Source organism: Zonotrichia albicollis, chromosome 21 (genome assembly GCF_047830755.1).
Source record: "Zonotrichia albicollis isolate bZonAlb1 chromosome 21, bZonAlb1.hap1, whole genome shotgun sequence".
Classification (NCBI taxonomy): Eukaryota; Metazoa; Chordata; class Aves; order Passeriformes; family Passerellidae; genus Zonotrichia; species Zonotrichia albicollis.
Window position 1 is genome coordinate 3,090,225 of NC_133839.1, and position 14,278 is coordinate 3,104,502.

The following is a 14,278-nucleotide window of genomic DNA, read 5'->3' on the forward strand; positions in this document are numbered from 1 at the left end:
TGATTATTCACTACTACAGTCCCTTAAGGGCTGGCTGGAGGATGTGATTCAGCTTGTTTTCCCCTTGCTTGCTTTCTCCTGGGGAATCCTTATCCTTCCTTGCTGTTTTGCAGTCTCTTTCTTTCCCGTGGCTCGGATGTCACTTTAAAGAACAAGGAGGGTGAGACCCCGCTCCAGTGCTCCAGCCTTAACTCTCAGGTCTGGGTGGCCCTACAGATGAACAAGACTCTCAAAGAATCATCTTCTGAGAAGCCTGCCCAGATAGAGAAGGTGGTGAGCAGGTGAGAATAGGGCTGGCTTTGCTTGTGGGTCATGAAATTGAGCCCTTGCACAGGGAAGGCTGGGGGCCTGGTTTAAGAAAGAATTGTGTGCCTTCTTAAGCTGGTGTGAAGGTCAGTGTGAGCCCATGCTGATTCAGTCCATGGTTTGCAAATTCATCCTCCAAATGGAAATATTCACAAGCACAAAGAACCATCTGTAAGGCAGGGTGGGAAAACATGAGCTCTGTTCTAGTCTGAATGGCTTGGAGTGCTCAGTGACTGCCCCAGGATGGCATTGAATGGCCCCTTGTCTGGGGGCCTTTCCTCTGTGACAGTTCTTTCTCCACGACAGAGACATTGCCCGGGGCTACGAGCGGATCCCCATCCCCTGTGTCAACTCTGTGGACAGTGAGCCCTGCCCCAGCAACTACAAATACGTGTCACAGAACTGTGTCACCTCCCCGATGGACATTGACAGGAACATCACTCATTTACAGGTGAGGGATCCTGCTGTGTTCCTGTTCTGGGCTCTGCAGTGCTCCTCAGAACAGATCTGGCATTCCACATGGGAATGTTGTCCTGATATTGCCATCAAATTCCAGCTGAGGTTGAGTGCCTCACCTGCAGCTCTTGTTGTAGGAGATGGGATTTTGATTTTCTTCAGTTTTGAGGCTTTAGCTGAGCTCAGTGTTCAGCTGTAGCATTGGAGCTGTAGGAGATGGCATTTTGTTGTAGGAAATGGGATTTTGATTTTCTTCAGTTTTGAGGCTAAAGCTGAGCTCTGTGTTCAGCTCTAGCATTGGCCATCTGGTGCTGGCTGATGTGGCTCCCATTCATCCTTGTCCTCTCTTCTGAGGCTGCAGAGTCAGGGATTTGTTGGGAGACCTTTCCCATGCTGCTTTCCCATGGACTGCAGCAGCCAGGCTGAGGTCTTGGCTGTGATGCTGCAGCCCTGGGAGGGCTGGGTGGGAAAGGAGAGATGGGGAGGTTCAGGGTGAGGGTGAGACCTTGCTGGGCACAGCTCTGAGGTGGCTGAAGTGACCCTGCCAGGGCCAGTCCCTGTTGTGGTGGCCTGGGGAGGCAGCAGGGGAGGACTGAGGCAGCACAGCTGCATCATCTCCCAGCTCTGGTCCCTCCTTGGAGCTTTCCTTGTCCTCAGGTGTGGAGAACAGCTCACAGGGCCTGGGGGAGGGTTACAACAGGGGAACATCCTCTCCTGAGCAGTGAGGCTGGCTCAGAATGAGATCCTTCCTGGCAAGGCAGAGTCCTTTGGTGCTCATTGCACACAGAAATACACAGTGGAGTAGAACTGCCCCTGAGTGGGGAAGCTGGTGATCCCTCTGGTGAGGAGCTGCAGCAAGAGGAGGAGATGGATTTTCCTGACCCAGCCAGCAGTTGCAGCCTCAGTGGTGTGAGTGGTGTGGAATTAACCCTTTGCTTCTCTTGCAGTATTGTGTGTGTATAGACGACTGCTCCTCCAGTAACTGCATGTGTGGCCAGCTCAGCATGCGCTGCTGGTACGACAAGGTGAGCACACACAGCCCCCTCCTGGCTCACACCAGGGCCTAGGAGATGAATTCTGCCTGATTCAGTTCCTTGCACAGCTCAAAGCCAGGTTGGACAGGGCTTGGAGCAACCCTGTTCTAGTGGGAGATGTCCCTGCCCATGGAAGGGGTTGGGATGAGCTGAGCTTTGAGGCTCCTTCCACCTCAAACCATTCCCTGTTTCTGTAATTCCAATTCCTTTCTTCTTGACTTAAAATGCCTCAAGTTATAGTCTAAGCTCTCAGACATGTGATAATCCAAACTGCCTGCTCAGGGCAGCTTTCCTTGTGTTATTTATTGTGTTCCACTCGTGCCAACTGAGCCATTAATTACACCCATATGAGAGGGAGCTTTTAACAATCCAAGTGTGAAATCAGCTTCCATTTCAGAGCAACGTGGAAAGTGCTGTAAGATGTAAACAAAGGGAGGGGAGTAGAAAGAGAATTTTTAAAAATCTGCTTTTATTTATTGTGATTCTCCTGGATGAAGGCAGAGTAAAGATGCTTTGACTGCCACATTGCCAAGAGTCAGGTTTGTTTTGGGTAAATGCTTCAACCCTCCAGGGAGGTTTTGAGATTCATCTTTGGGCAGGTGCTACAAAGATCAGAAGTTCTGTGAATCTCTGCAGGTTTCTCCCAGGGGCAGTGTTGGCATCTTTCTTGGCTTTGTAGCCATTTTATTTACACATTAATAGGTGATTACACCTCTCAAGCCTTAAAAGCCAAATTTGTTAAATATGATAAATTACATCCATCACTTCCTTAATTCTGTATGTTGGTAAATAATTGAATTGTAGGGTTTTTTTGGAAGTGTTATTTGGGAATGTAGTGTGATTCACAGAACTTGAGTGCACTGGCCTTGGACTCTGCAAGTTCAGGCTTTATTCCAGAGGCAGACTAAGCATCCATTTCTCCCTCCAGCACAGCAAATGGCAATAATGATGATGATGCACACCAGTTTTCTGCACAGCACTGCGAGGGTTTTTTTTTAATGCTGTGTAGGGTGATAGCAGGCAGCAAAAATCTAAATTCTCTGGCTGTTTGTCAGCTGTGGGTGACAGTGGTGACTGTGCTGCTGTCAGGGTAGAGCAAAAAAACCACTTTGGTGATTTATTAAAAAATACGGATATTGATCTAGTACTGATATCCAACTGTGACAGATAAAAACTCTCTAGCAGTTTAAAGTTAGAAAGTGAATGTTTATTGAGGGATAGCTCCCAAATACACATTGCAATTTACAGGTGATTACAGAGTCCTTTTATCTATACAGGTATTGAATACTCAAAATATAAATGCATATTCATAACTTTGGTACATCCCATTCCCTGCTTCCCATGGTAATTAGTCCAAAAGCCATTAAGCATGTGTAGTTTGTTCCTTGAAATGGGTTGGTGGTCCATTTAATGGGGAGGGGTCCCAAAATGAGCAAATAAATGAAGTCTTCCTCTTTCTGACCTTTCTGCCTTTTCAATGCAAATGTGACAAATGAACCCTTGGTAGAACTCCCATTCCCCATCTTCAGTTGGTTTCAGAACAGAGGAGGCTGCAATTGTCTTATGTTCCTAAAAGCTATTTATCAGTTTCTATATTCTTCATTACAAACGCAGCTAATCAACATTATGTTGACAAGCAATCAATTATTAGTGAGCTACTAACTCTTAACTTCATCAAGGCCTACCCATTTATTTTGATTAACTATAATAAAGCTTATGTCTTACTAAAATCTTAGCTCCTCTAAAATCTCTAAATTCCTTATAGTTTATGTCTCAGCAGAACCTGAGCTCTGACGCTGGCTTTGGGCACAACTTCACCATGGGGTTCTCTGGCCTGTTTTTAACCCTGGGGGGAATTTCTGTGGTTTTGGGGACAAATAACCCAGACTGGGGTGGTTCTCTCCTTCAGGATGGCCGACTCCTGCCCGAGTTCAACATGGCTGAGCCTCCCCTGATCTTCGAGTGCAACCACGCGTGCTCGTGCTGGAGAACCTGCAGGAACCGGGTGGTGCAGAACGGCCTCAGGTGGGCAGGAGGGGCAGACACAGCCCCAAACCCATCAGCCTGGTGGCTCTCAGCTCACCCATAATCCCACAGAACCCAGCAGGGAAGCTGGGGCTGGTGGGATGGAAGTGGGATCCTGCATGCTGCCAGTGGGAGTGGAGCAGCAGTGGGTTGATGAGCTCAATTAACATCTCAGTTAATGTTTGCACCCTCAGGTGGGAACTGCAGTGTTCGTTCATCAGCTGACCATAAAACATACAAATGGCTTGTGGGTTTGCATGCACAGCCCAAGTGGGGTGTCTCAGGGGGAGAGCTGAGAAGGACATGGCAGCAACTGAGCTGCAGAGTCTGAATTCAGAAAACCTTGTAAGCCAGCAGTGTAGATTAGAAATACAGGCCAGCATGCCCAGACTTGGCTGCTTAAAATTTACAAGTTCTTGGCATGATTCCCCCTGAACTGGATACCTGAATGCCTGTTGGCCTCTCTGCTCCAGGTTACACCCCTGGGATTTTGGTGCCTGGCTAAAAATGTCAATGTTTTGGTTTGGACCTCTGCTATGGAGGAGTTTGTCCCTGCACTAAGTTCAAAGGCATCCCACTGGAAAAAAACCCCAAAAACTTTTTTGAATTTCTTTGTAGTGCTGACAACACTCTTTTTGCAAGCTTTGTAGTTTCGATGACATTTTGCACTGTTAAAAATAAGCAAGGAAGGAACTCGATGTGTTTCCTCAGAACTTTACCTCTCTCTGGTTTTCCCTGCCAAGCTCCGCTGCCTCCGTGGGTGTTTCTACAGGAGCTGTAAAGCTAGAGCTGTTGCTTTTGCATTTTTTTGCCTTTCTGAAGTGTTTTTTCTAAAAGATGGGAAGGGTTGGGAACCCAACACAAGCCAGGGAGAGCAGCTCTGCTGGGAAGGAGGGTCAGGTGCTGGGCAGAGCTCACAGTCCCTGGGGAGGCAGTGGGGAAGGCTCCTGCTGGGGGCTGCAGCTGACACAGGGGTGCTGCTGCTGCTCTGTTTGCAGTGCTTCCTTTATCAGATTGGCTCCAAATTAGCTCTGCCTGGCAGAGCACACGTATCCAGCTGGCAGCCTGGCCCAGCTCAGCTGGCAGGCTCAGCTCAGAGCCACAGCCCTGCTGCCATCAGTGCTGGCTCCAGAGCAGAGCCAGATCCGAGCTCTGCTCTGATGGACATGCCAAAAGCTGGGGGAGCTTCCCCAAGCCCCAAACCCAGTGTCAGACCCTGCTTCTGTGAGAGCAATGACTCCCCTGAGGTGTGTCCTGGTGCAGCTGTGGGCAGACAGGGTGAAGTTCACATCCCCTGGTTTGAGCTGACAGTGCAGGAGGGAGTGGGTGGGGGGAAGAGAAGCACTGGGAAAAGCAACAGGGGGAAGTTAAGGTGAGCATCAGATTTCACTTAATTCCGATAACAGTGTTGCTGAGAGTGGGTTTTGGTTCCCTCAGGGATAGAGCAAGCTCTTCCTAGCCCTGGAGACTGTTCATCCTGCACTTAACTCAGGTTCTGGCTGAGCAGGAGGCAGAATGACTTACAGGATTGTTTCTCTGCCTATAACCCCCATCAGTAAAATTCCACAGAGCAGCTATTACACCAAGAAGTCTCAAGTTGCAGCTTTTCTTTCTTGTCTTTCAGCCAGGCAGCTGGATATGATGGAATTGCTGAATGCCCTGGCTTTGGCAGAGGGCAGAGGGGTCAGAGCACTTAGCTCAAGGTGTTTTTTAGTCCCTGGGAGATCCCTGCCTTCCCCCTCAGCACCACTCCACTGCTGTAAATCCCCTTCCACCTCCCCTGCCTCCCCAAGGGCTGCATGGAGGGGAAGGAAATGCTGCTGGTGGGGTTCTGATATCCTCTGTAAATCATGATCACAAAGAGCATCCAGCCCTGTCCCCTCTTCCCCAGCCCCTTGGTGTGCACCTGGGCAGGCCAGAAGGGGCTGACTGGCACCTGTCCCTTGTCCCTGGGCTGTTTCCATGCCAACATCTGCCCACAGCTGGGAGCTATGGGAGTGGAGCATCCCTGCAGGGTGAGAACGGGAGGGTGAATATTAAAATCCTCTGGGAGTGTGTGCTGATGGAAGGTGCTGGCTTTTTGCTCATCTCTCCAGGAAAATTCATCCTTCCCATGGAGTGCTGCCATCAGTGTGGCTCCATCTCCTCCTTTCCTCTTTTCCAGGACTCGGTTGCAGCTTTACCGGACACAGAAGATGGGCTGGGGAGTGCGGACGATGCAGGACATTCCTCTGGGAACCTTCGTGTGCGAGTGAGTGCTGCAGCTTTCACCCCCCCAAAACCCCAGCACTTCCTAAATCCAGCACTGACTTGTGCAGCTTTCACCACCCCAGAACCCCAGCACTGCCCAAATCCAGCACTGTGCAGCTTTCAGCAGCCCAAAACCCCAGCATTGCCCAAATCCAGGAATGAGTTGTGCAACCCAGCAAATCCCATCCATTCCCAAATCCAAGAGTAAGGTGTGCAGCTTTCACCAGCCCAGCAACACAGCACTTCCCAAATCCAGCACTGAGTGAGTTGTGCAGCTTTCACCATCCCTACAACCCCAGCCTTGCCCAAATCCAGCACTGAATGAGCTGTGTAGCTTTCACCAGCCCAGCAGCCCCAGCACTTCCCAAATCCAACACTGAGTGAGTTGTGCAGCCCAGCAAATCCCATCCATTCCCAAATCCAGGAATAAATTGTACAGCTTTCACTAGCCCAGCAACCCCAAATCCAGGAATAAGTTGTACAGCTTTTGCCATCTCAGCAGCCCCAGCACTTCCCAAATCCACCACTGAGTTGTGCAGCCCAGAAAATCCTATCCATTCCCAAATCCAGGAGTAAGTTATGCAGCTTTCACCATCCTAGCAGCCTCAGCACTTCCCAAATCCAGCACTGAATGAGTTGTGCAGGTTTCACCATCCCCAAAACCCCAGCACTTCCCAATCCAGCACTGAGTGAATTCTGCAGCTTCCATGAACCCAGCAAATCCCATCCATTCCCAAATCCAGGAAAAAGTTATGCAGCTTTCACCATGCTAGCAGCCTCAGCACTTCCCAAATCCAGCACTGAGTTGTGCAGCTTTCACCATCCCAAAACCCCCAGCTGTTCCCTAATCCAGGAGTGAGTTGTGCAGCTTCCATCAGCCCAGCAGCCTCAGCAGCTCCCCAGGGCACACATGCTTTGCTCCCTTTCAGGGAGAGGTTTTCATGCAGATCAAGCTGGCATTGAGCCCAGCTGCCTGCCCTCAGCCAGAGGTTTCCTGACTCCATTCCCTGCTCTGTCTGTCCTGCTTCTCATAGTGTGGAGCTTTCTCTACTTCCCTCTGTCTTGCTGGGATCTGTGCTCAGCTCTTCCCCTTTTGAAACACAAATTGAGGGGGAAAAGCACATTTAGGTTGTGCTGCAAGATGTGCTCAACTCCTGTTTGCCACAGATATGGGCACTGCAGGCCAGGGCAGTGGGGAACAACTTTCTCTGCTTCAATCCTGACTTCTCCAGAGGTTTTCCAGTGTCACAGCACGGCTTAGTCTGATTCAGCAAAACAAGGAAGCACTTGGGGTTAAGCACATGTTTTGGCCCTGACTCAGTAAAGTACTTAGGCACAGAAATGTTCAGATTTATGTCAAGTGGAAAACCTGTCATCAGACCCCACAGCTTGAGGCTTTAAAGTGGTATATGTACTTTATGAAATAGTTTAGAAAGTGTTTTCATCATTGCAATACTACAGTGACTGAGGAGCTTCTAAATAAGGCTCATGTCCATCATGGAAATAGTTGCTGGTTGTTTTTAGACCTAGTTATTGATGTGTTTTGGAATTGGGTGAGGGATTGAGGAAGATTATTACAGTATTTAAAATAAAAAATAAAGGAAAAGATAGTTCTGCAGTGAATTGGCCGAGTATTTCTTCTGTGTCAGGAGCTGCCAGCTGCTAAAATATTTTTTTAGAGATAAAGCCAAAAGCTGCTGTTTGTGGGAGTGTCTCAGGCCTGGCCTTGTGCAGGGCTGTCCATAAGTACCAGAGGTCCCAGGGTCATGGTGCAGTGCCCAGAACAGACCAGAGCCTGTGATGAAACTGCTGCAAGGAAAAAAGGCAGAGACTTCAGCAAACCCTGCACAGGAGGAGCAGGCAGAGAGGGCACAGCCCAGGGAAGGGGTGATGAACACACATTGCAGAGCACTGGGGCTGATGGGGGGCACATCCCACAGCCTGACTGCCCCCAGCCTTGCCAGGAGCTGCTGGCACTGTTCCACTGCTGGGTACAACCTTCATTAGCTAAATGAGCTGCTTACTAAACAGCTGAGCTAATGATTGTCGTGCCCATGCACATTCCCCCTGTGTCACACACTCATTTTCTCACTCACCAAATCCAAGCCCTTGGCTCCATGAGTCCTTCCTGTGTTTCTCTATGAGCATCCATAGACCTGGTTCCTGCTTTTTCTCCTCTCTGCAAAGCAGCCCCAGGGCTGGCAGTGCTCAGGGCTGCCAGGACACAGCAGATCCCAGGAGCAATCCTCTGGAAGAGCATTTTGTGTTAAACATCTGCATTAGAGCCCTGGGTGGGCAGCTGCTCTGTCCAGTGGTTATTGCTCTGCTGTGGAAGGATCATTGTACTGGTGTGACCTTTATTGGTGTGGCCTTCATCCTGGAACTCTGCACAGGCACCAGGAGAGGCTGAGGGAGCTGGGCAGGGGCTCAGCCTGGAGCAAAGGAGGCTCAGGGGGCCCTTGTGGCTCTGCACAGCTCCTGACAGGAGGGGACAGCCAGGGGGCTCGGGCTGTGCTCCCAGGGAATCAGTGAAAAGACAAATGGCCTCAAGTTGCACCAGGGGAGCTTCAGACCAGAGCTATGGAAATGGCTTTTTGCTGAAGGGGAGGTCAGGCATTGGAATGAGTCACCCAGGAATGTGCTGGAGTCACCACCAGTGTTCAGAAGGCATTGGGATGTGGCAGCTGGGGATGGGGTCTGGGGTGATGGTGCTGGTGGTGGGTTCAGGACTGGACTAGGTGGTCCTGAAGGTCTCTCCCAACCTTGATGGTGCTGTGACTCTGTAACTGCCTCCTGTCCCTTGTGCACAGCCCTGGGAGCAGCAGCTTGGTGAGGGTGATGCCTCAGGTTTGTCTTTTCTATTTTTCACATTCTGTGCTGCTTTAGTGTGAGGGTCTGGGCTTCACATGAGGGCATGGTGAGCTCTGTGCACAGAGCAGGGAGACAAAACAATTCCTGCTCCAGCTGGGCACCAAGGACAAATGATCCAAATCTCAGCCCAAGAGCACAAACACCATGAGCTGGAGAGAGAAAAACAAGCAGGGTGGGACTGCCTGGGCTAAAGCTGGAATGGGACAATGAACTGCAAGGTGCAAATGGAGCAGAACTGATCCAGGGTAGAGACCCTGTGCCTGGTTGTGCATTTTGGGACCATTTTGGTTCATCTTGGGTGCAGCCCTGGCTGGGCTCTTGTGCTGCCCAAGGTGGATCCATGGAGGCCTTTTAATAAATCCCTGCTTTATTCTGTAGCTCTGTCCAGCCTCTGCTCTAGGGCAGCTGCACAGGGCATCAAGGGGAGCTGTGGCAGTGTCACCCTCCTGTCCCACAGGGCTCCATGGAGCCTGCAGGCTCTGCAGCCCCTCAGGGCTGTGCTCAGGGCAGCTTTCTCCCCGGCTTTGGAATTTGGTGCTGTTCAGAAGCTGCTGTTGCTCACCCTGTGCTGCTGCTGTGGGTTGGGTTGGATCTGCTCTGTTCATGCTTGGTTGGTAGCTGCTGGAGCTGCTCCTTCTGGAAACAGCACAGCTGCTGCTGCCTTTTGTTGGAGAGGCTGGGAGTTAGTGGGATGCAGAAACCAGAGGATCTGCTCTGTTCCTTTTGCATCCATTTATGGCTTTTGAATATTTGCTTTCTGTTCCAGTGGTGCTTTAGGAAGGTGCCAGCTGCATCAAGGCAGGTGTTTCAGCCTGATTTTCAGGCAGAGGAGCTGCAGCCAGGCCTCCTGTCCCCCACATCCTGTGGAAAACCCTGGAGCCTGTGCTAGGGACTGCTCATTGCTCTTGGTTTTTGCATGGAATCCCCTCTGATCACAGAGTCATTGAGGTTGGAAATGACCTCCAAGATCATCTGTTCCAAGCTGACTCGAGCCCAGGCTGTCTGAGCAGTGATGAGAGGCCCTGGGAAGCTCTGGGATGGAGTTCTTTGCCATCAGTGTACTGAACATCTGCTGGGGAGAAAGGCACTGCCTTGAGCAAAGGAGTTGTTAAATGAAGGGGCTCCTGCTGTTTTTTGGGAGGAACATGCACCCCTTGCACATCCTTCCCTAACTTTGGGACTGGAAAATCAGGGACCTGTTAATATCTTTGAACAGCCCTGGAAAGGAAATGAGTTACAGGAATAGGCTTTGAAGGAGCATTAAACCAACGATTTTTAATTTGGTTGTGGTATTTTATTTCATGGAATTATAAACCTGCACTGGCTATCCCTGGGCACGGGGCCTCTCTGAGCAGAATTATTCAGCTGTTCTCAGCTGCTGCTGCCTGCTGGGCCTTCCCACAGCAATTTCCCTCCCTCTCTGGCCACCTTTCTGTGCTTCAGGCCTCCAAGGAGTGGGTGATTTCCAGCAGTGGAGCAGTGAGGGCAAACAGGAGGCTCCCAGTTGGGAGCTACAGCCAGAAATCCTGGTCACAGAGCTCAGGGATGCTCTCCAGGTTCATGTTTCCTGGCTCTCCTCCTCCCCAGCCTGGGAGTTAAGTGCTGCATTGAGCCCTGGGGGATTGGAGGCAGTTGTTTAACACTTGGAATGTGCCTGAGGGCTGCAGGAATGCTGTGAGAGCGTGGCCATGGAAGTTCTGTTGATGCTGCAAAGAATATTTATTCATGTGGTGAATCCTTTGCTTTGGAATAATCACTGTTTCATTGCAGGCTGGCAACACTTACACACCAAAATCACAGAAACACAGACTGGGGTGGTTGGAAGTGACCTTAAATCCCATTTCTGCCATGTGCAGAGACACTTCCACTACCCCAGATTGCTCCAAACTCTGCCCTTGGACACTTGAAAAGCTTGAAAGCTGCTGTGCTGCTCCTCTTCCTCACACCCTCCCCCAGTTCCTCTTCTCTGAGTCTCTTACTTTGACTGGAGCAGCTCAGGGCAGGAACTGTTGAACCTTGACAGTCCAAAACTGTTCAAAATGGTGGAGAGACAGAGGTGGGAACACCAGTGCTGTGGGGGCTCCTGCAACAAGGGGGGTTTGCATCAAACCCAGACCTCTCTGGCTGTCTGGTCCTTCTCAGCAAGCCCAGACCAAGCAGCACCTGCTTCATTCTCCTTGGAGGACCTGCCTGTCCCCTGGTTTTACAGCAGGGTGGCTGTACCTGAGACCACAGCTCACATTTATCCTGGGTCAGGAGGGATTGAGAAGGGATCCAGGGATCCTGCCAGGTTAGGTTAGACTTTTAAAGCAAACCTAAGACTTTTAAACCAAAAGTTTTGTAGTTGTTTGAGCTGTAATTGCTCAAAATATCCTGGGAAATACATGAAGGGCAGACAAAAATGTTTTGTTTTGGGGTGTGAGCAGCATGAGCACTGCAGTGGTTGTGGGACAGCCTGAGTCTGACCAGGAACTTCAGGAGACTTGGATTGTGTGTTGATCTTGGCTAACAGATTTGCAAAAGGAAACTTAGTCCTCAGGAAAAAATAAATTGATTTTTAATATTAAAGTGGTTTTAATATCATTAATGTAATTTATAATATTATTTAAGTGTTGCTCTGAAGAGGTGGAGTTTGGAGCCAGATTTTCAGTGCTGGAACTTAACAGAGCTCAGTTTGGTGGCTTGGAGCTGGCCAGCAGTGTGCTGTGGTTGCCCATCTGTGTCTGGGCTCTGTTTTGGGGTGTTTCTCTCTCCCAGAAGGAGGGGTTTGAGGCTGTGGTCTCATTCCTGCCTGTCCCTGTGCCCACAGGTACGTTGGGGAGCTGATCTCCGACTCCGAGGCCGATGTCCGTGAGGAGGACTCCTACCTCTTCGACCTGGACAACAAGGTACTGTGTCTGCAGGGTGCAACACACAAACCCCAGCTCCTGACTCCTCAAAGAGCCCAGAGAATCATTGTCTCCATCTTGATGTGCAGTGAAATCCTGCAGAGAGCACAGTTGCTGTGCTTTAGGGGAAAGGTGGTTGAGGTGAGGGTTAGGGCTGGTTGAAAGGGCAGCAGATCCAACATGTGCTGCCCACACCACTTCTGAGCAAGGTGCTCTTCTGTCAAACCCCTTGGGGCATCCTGAGCTCCATTGTCCAGGTTTTGGTACTCCCAGCCTGGCACCTGTGTGATTGGCAGCTCTGTGAGTTCTTCATGAAGTTATCATGAGTGGAAAGATTAAAAAACACCCCACAAACCCTGTTCACTCAGAAAGGATCCATCAGGCACCTTGTGCTGCTGTTTGTTCCCCTGCACTGCTCTGTGAGGGCTCTCAGGGCAGAAATTTTACTTTGCAAAGTACAATCTAAAAGTTTTAAGCAAGGCCATGACTTCAGACTCCCTCTGGGAAAGGAGAAGTGAGAAGAGGTGAGCTGGGGACTCACAGGAGTGGGGAGGCTTCCAAGGAAGGCTGTAAAACACTCTGTGCCTTGTTTCTGTCATCAGCTGGTGACAAAGAAGCTTTGCTTTATTTTTTTTCCTCATTTCTTTAAAGCAACACACATTTCAAAAGCTGAGAAAGGATAAATAATGAGTCTGGTGTGCAAACAGGGGGTCAGACTGTAATTAAGAAGTTGAAAAGGACTTTAGCCTGGTTTATGAGCAAGAGCCCAGCTGGGCCCTGCCCTGCCTCTTGCTCAGCCCTGAGGGAGAACCTCTGTGCTGGCTCCTGGGAATCCTTCAGGGAAGCAGGAAGGGACACCAAGGTGGAACACCTGGAGAAAAGCAGGCACCAAATCACTGGGGGATGGCTAAAGCTGCCCATCAGGCTGGGCAGGGAAGGGCAGGGCAGAGCCAGCAGGTTTTGTGTCCTCCAGAGTGACGGGGCATTGCCAGGGTGTGAATCCCAACCCTGGGGGCCTCGAGGTCCTGGTGTGAATCAAAGGAAGGGCTGGAATGGTGAGAGTGGTTGGGCTGTCATTTCTGTTACCTGGGCTGTCATTTCTGTTACCTGGTTATCATTTCTGTTACCTGGTTATCATTTCTGTTACCTGGATTGTCATTTCTGTTACCTGGTTATCATTTCTGTTATCTGGGTTGTCGTTTCTGTTACCTGGGCTGTCATTTCTGTTACCTGGATTGTCATTTCTGTTACCTGGTTATCATTTCTGTTATCTGGGTTGTCATTTCTCTTATCTGGGCTGTCATTTCTGTTGTCTGGGTTTTGTTTTCTGTTGTCCCTGTCCCTTGGGCTGTTGCTCACAGCCCTGTGTGAGGTGATCCTGGAGTGTCCCATGTCCTGCTGTGGATGTGGATGTATCATCCTGCCCCACCATGGCATTTCTGTGGATGAAACTGAGGGAGTGAAGTCTCTGATTGATGAAACCAGGGCTGCTGACACTGTGTGTGCCCCAGCCCTGCTGGGGTGATGCCTCCCCCAGTTCTGGGATGTTTTCCTGGGCTCCTGCACCCCGAGTGTGACGTGGCACAGCTCATCCATTAACGATCCGAGGTGCTTGTCCAAAAGGGACTTGGAGCACCACTAATGGATCCTTTTGCTTTTGGCCTCTTTGCAACTGAAATTAGCTGCTGTAATTAAAGCCTCTGCTTTGCACAGTCATTCTCTGCTGGAATAAAAAGCCCTGAGGGGGGTTCTTTTATTTTCAAGGAAAACAAAGTATTACTGCTCTCTGGGCTCTCTGGAAAGGGAATTTTTGTGTTCTCACTTTCTCTCTTATCTGCACAACCCTGTGTTTTCTCAAGGCTCTGGCTTTGTGTTTCCAAGCTGTCATGTTCAATTAGAGGACAGAACAGATGCCTGTTCCCCTATCCAGGAGTTGGAACACCCGTAAGGTGTCTGCACTGAACATCAATCCCATTGTGCCAAACTGGTTCTTGGACTGGGAGAACTGGTGTGCCAGAGTGTTAAAAACCTGCTCCTGGGGGGTGTGGGGTGTGCAGTAAACTCTGGTTTGAGGGTACTGTTGTGTATGAAAGTCTGTGTGTGTGTTCCCAGTCCATTCAAACCCACACGAGTGCTCCTGGAGCTCTGTGCAGCATGAATGCAGAGCCTGCTCATTTATAAAAGCCACGAACCCCTGACGAGCCCTGCCCCGTTTCTCCCCAGGATGGAGAGGTTTACTGCATCGATGCCCGTTTCTATGGCAACATCAGCCGCTTCATCAACCACCTGTGCGAGCCCAACCTCATCCCCGTGCGGGTGTTCATGTCCCACCAGGACCTGCGCTTCCCCCGCATCGCCTTCTTCAGCACCCGGCACATAGAGGCTGGAGAGGAGATCGGGTACGTGCCACCCCTGCCATGCTGGGACACTGAGCTGTGCTGCTCCCCA

At 50.3% G+C, this 14,278-nt stretch overlaps 1 protein-coding gene across 13 annotated transcripts in view; it reads left to right on the forward strand.

The window, feature by feature from the left end:
* Window positions 1–14,278, forward strand: part of EHMT1 (euchromatic histone lysine methyltransferase 1) — a 122,438-nt gene that overhangs the window by 105,380 nt on the left and 2,780 nt on the right. For all 13 annotated transcript variants that reach the window (XM_074556571.1, XM_074556569.1, XM_074556579.1 and 10 more), the window contains 7 exons: window positions 114–281; window positions 613–757; window positions 1,710–1,787; window positions 3,706–3,821; window positions 5,986–6,072; window positions 11,752–11,830; window positions 14,054–14,229. In XM_074556571.1, coding sequence (XP_074412672.1) covers window positions 114–281; window positions 613–757; window positions 1,710–1,787; window positions 3,706–3,821; window positions 5,986–6,072; window positions 11,752–11,830; window positions 14,054–14,229 — 849 coding nt within the window. The remainder of the gene's footprint in view (window positions 1–113; window positions 282–612; window positions 758–1,709; window positions 1,788–3,705; window positions 3,822–5,985; window positions 6,073–11,751; window positions 11,831–14,053; window positions 14,230–14,278) is intronic.